Consider the following 2488-nt stretch of genomic DNA (forward strand, 5'->3'; position numbering starts at 1 on the left):
CAATCTACTGTGGATGTTCGGGGGGGGGGGCGGGGAGCAACAGAAGAACCACTTCTCACTTCTTTGTAATTCTGGTCTCTCCTTGAAGAATTCCTTGCACATTGTTATTAATGAACTCTGTCCCATCAGGTGCAGAGCAGACGGTTATGGGGACTGGTTGGCTAGGTCGTCAATTGTCCTGACGTGAGAGAGAGATTGGCTGCCCCTTCAGCATCCCCCATAGACCCTGTGGAGGGGTGTGCATGCCCTCTGCACTTCTGCTTACTGGGTGCAGGATACATCCTTCCTGACGGGTCACTCAGCTGTGGCCCCAACAACACAACTAGGTAAGTGGTGGGAGGAGCACAGGGTGATTCATGCTGAGGAGGCCATGTCTCTGAAGTAATGACTGAGGTGTGGTGGCGCCTGCAGCACAGGCAGGGGCCCTGGGGAATGAGAAACCCCTGCCCTGTGTGGGGATGGGGGATGAACCAGGCAGGCTGAAGTCCAGAGTGTCCCTCTCTCTGGTCAGCTCCAGGATGCCCCTCCCAGTCAGAGGTGAGTCTGGATTCTGAGACAGCAAGGGGGCTGTGAGCCTGTCCGTGTGTGTCTGTGGGGTGGGGTCTGTCTCAGCTGGGCACCCAGGCCTGGAGCCCTGCCTTGTGCCCTCTGCTCTGTGCTCACTGGGGCACAGGAGAGGTTGCCAGCCCCACCCCAAAGTCAGCTTTCCCCAAATTTAGGCCCAGGGCCCCAGGGGAGGGAGTGATTTGCATGAAAGATTTCTCTCTGCTCTTCCAGGAGGGGAGAGGATAAGAGAGGCTTTGTGCAGGTCTCTCACTGTGGGCTCAGAAGAAAGAGCCTGGGGCATCTCCACCATGGCCTGGACCCTTCTCTTTATCACCCTCCTCACTCTCTGCTCAGGTGACTGTCTGTGGGAAAGCAGGAGAATTGATTATGGGGTCCCCTGGGTTTCTTCTTTCCCCTCTTTTTGAGAACACACTGGGGGCAAAACATGAGACTCACCTGTGCGTGTCTGCACTGCTCTGTTGCAGGATCCTGGGCACAGCCTTCACTGATACAGGAAGGCTCTATGTCAGGGGCTGTGGGACAGAAGGTCACCCTCACCTGCATTGGAAATGCCAACAATGTTGGATCATATTCTGTGGGCTGGTACCAACAGACTTCTCAGGGTGCCCTCAAAACTGTGATGCTTGGAACCACTAGGCCCTCAGGGATTCCAGCTCAGATCTCTGGCTCTGACGCTGGGAACATAGTCTCTCTGATCATCTCGGACCTGCAGCCTGAAGATGAGGCTGATTATTACTGCTCAACATGGGACAAAAGCATCAACAATGACACAGTGCTGCAGGCCCATGGGGACCTGAGACAAAAACCTGTCCCCATGGTCACAGGAAGACTGTGGAGGGTCTGGGGATCTTAGTCTCTGAGCACAGAACAACATTACAGGGTCAGTGAGTTACTCTCCCTCATATTGTTTTTGTGGTTTTTTGTTTTTTGGGATTTTTTTTGTAAAAATGTATCAAAATAAAACTATTGAGATAATGCCATAAAGTTCACTCACTTAAAGTGCACATTTCAGTCGTCTGTAGTGTATTTACAGAGTTGGACAACCTCCATCCTGACCTAATTTACCACATTTCCATCACCTGCAAAGAAACCCCTGACCCACCAGCAGTGTCTCCCTGCACTCAGCGATCTGTGGCCCCCAGTTTCCTCCTGTCTGCAGGGAGCTCCCTACTGTGCACATTTCACAGGGGCTGAACCACCGAACAGGCGCCATTGTAGGTGCTCCGTTCACTGGCAGGAGCAGCGTGTGCACTGCTGTGGGGAAGTCAGCGCCACCGTCTGTAAATACAGGAAGCACTTCACTTTTGTGCTGTCGTGCTTGGGCAGAGGCCATGCTAAACTTCTGCATGGTTCCAATTTTAATATAGAGGCTGTTGAAATAACATAGTTATTTTCCCATAGTGGTCTCTAAAGTAATTATGGGTTTCTATTTTTTTTTTTAGATTTTATTTTATTATTTATTTGACAGAGATAGAGACAGCCAGCGAAAGAGGGAACACAAGCAGGGGGAGTGGGAGAGGAAGAAGCAGGCTCACAGAGAGGAGCCCAATGTGGGGCTCGATCCCAGAACGCCGGTACCACGCCCTGAGCCGAAGGCAGACGCTTAACCGCTGTGCCACCCAGGCGCCCCTTGGGTTTCTATTTTTTATTGGTATTTTTTACTGTCTGTTATCTATCTCCTTGTCATGTGTTTATTTTGTAGATTTCACCATATCCATTTTTTTTTAATTTGAGAAAGAGAGATACAGAAAGCATGAGAGGGGGTAGGGTCAGAGGGAGAAGCAGACTCCCCACTGAGCAGGGATCCCAATGCAGGACTCGATCCCAGGACTCTAAGATCACGACCCAAGCTAAAGGCAGTTGTGCAACCAACTGAGCCATGCAAGCACCCTCTCCATACTCCATTTTATGCAATAATTTA

General features: G+C 51.0%; 1 non-coding gene and 1 gene segment (V, D, J or C); one reads left to right on the forward strand and one right to left on the reverse strand.

Moving 5' to 3' along the window:
- The first annotated feature begins 836 nt into the window (after positions 1-836).
- On the forward strand, positions 837-1420 carry LOC130542586 (probable non-functional immunoglobulin lambda variable 1-50). The segment is given in 2 exon segments: positions 837-900; positions 1032-1420. Coding segments are annotated over 2 exon segments (435 nt in total).
- Positions 1421-1849: 429 nt separating this feature from the next.
- LOC125282342 (U6 spliceosomal RNA) lies at positions 1850-1952 on the reverse strand. Its single transcript, XR_007190751.1, has one exon. It is a non-coding gene; the product is annotated as a U6 spliceosomal RNA (small nuclear RNA).
- Between the last annotated feature and the right edge of the window lie 536 nt (positions 1953-2488).

Source organism: Ursus arctos, unplaced genomic scaffold (assembly GCF_023065955.2).
Source record: "Ursus arctos isolate Adak ecotype North America unplaced genomic scaffold, UrsArc2.0 scaffold_39, whole genome shotgun sequence".
Taxonomy (NCBI): Eukaryota; Metazoa; Chordata; class Mammalia; order Carnivora; family Ursidae; genus Ursus; species Ursus arctos.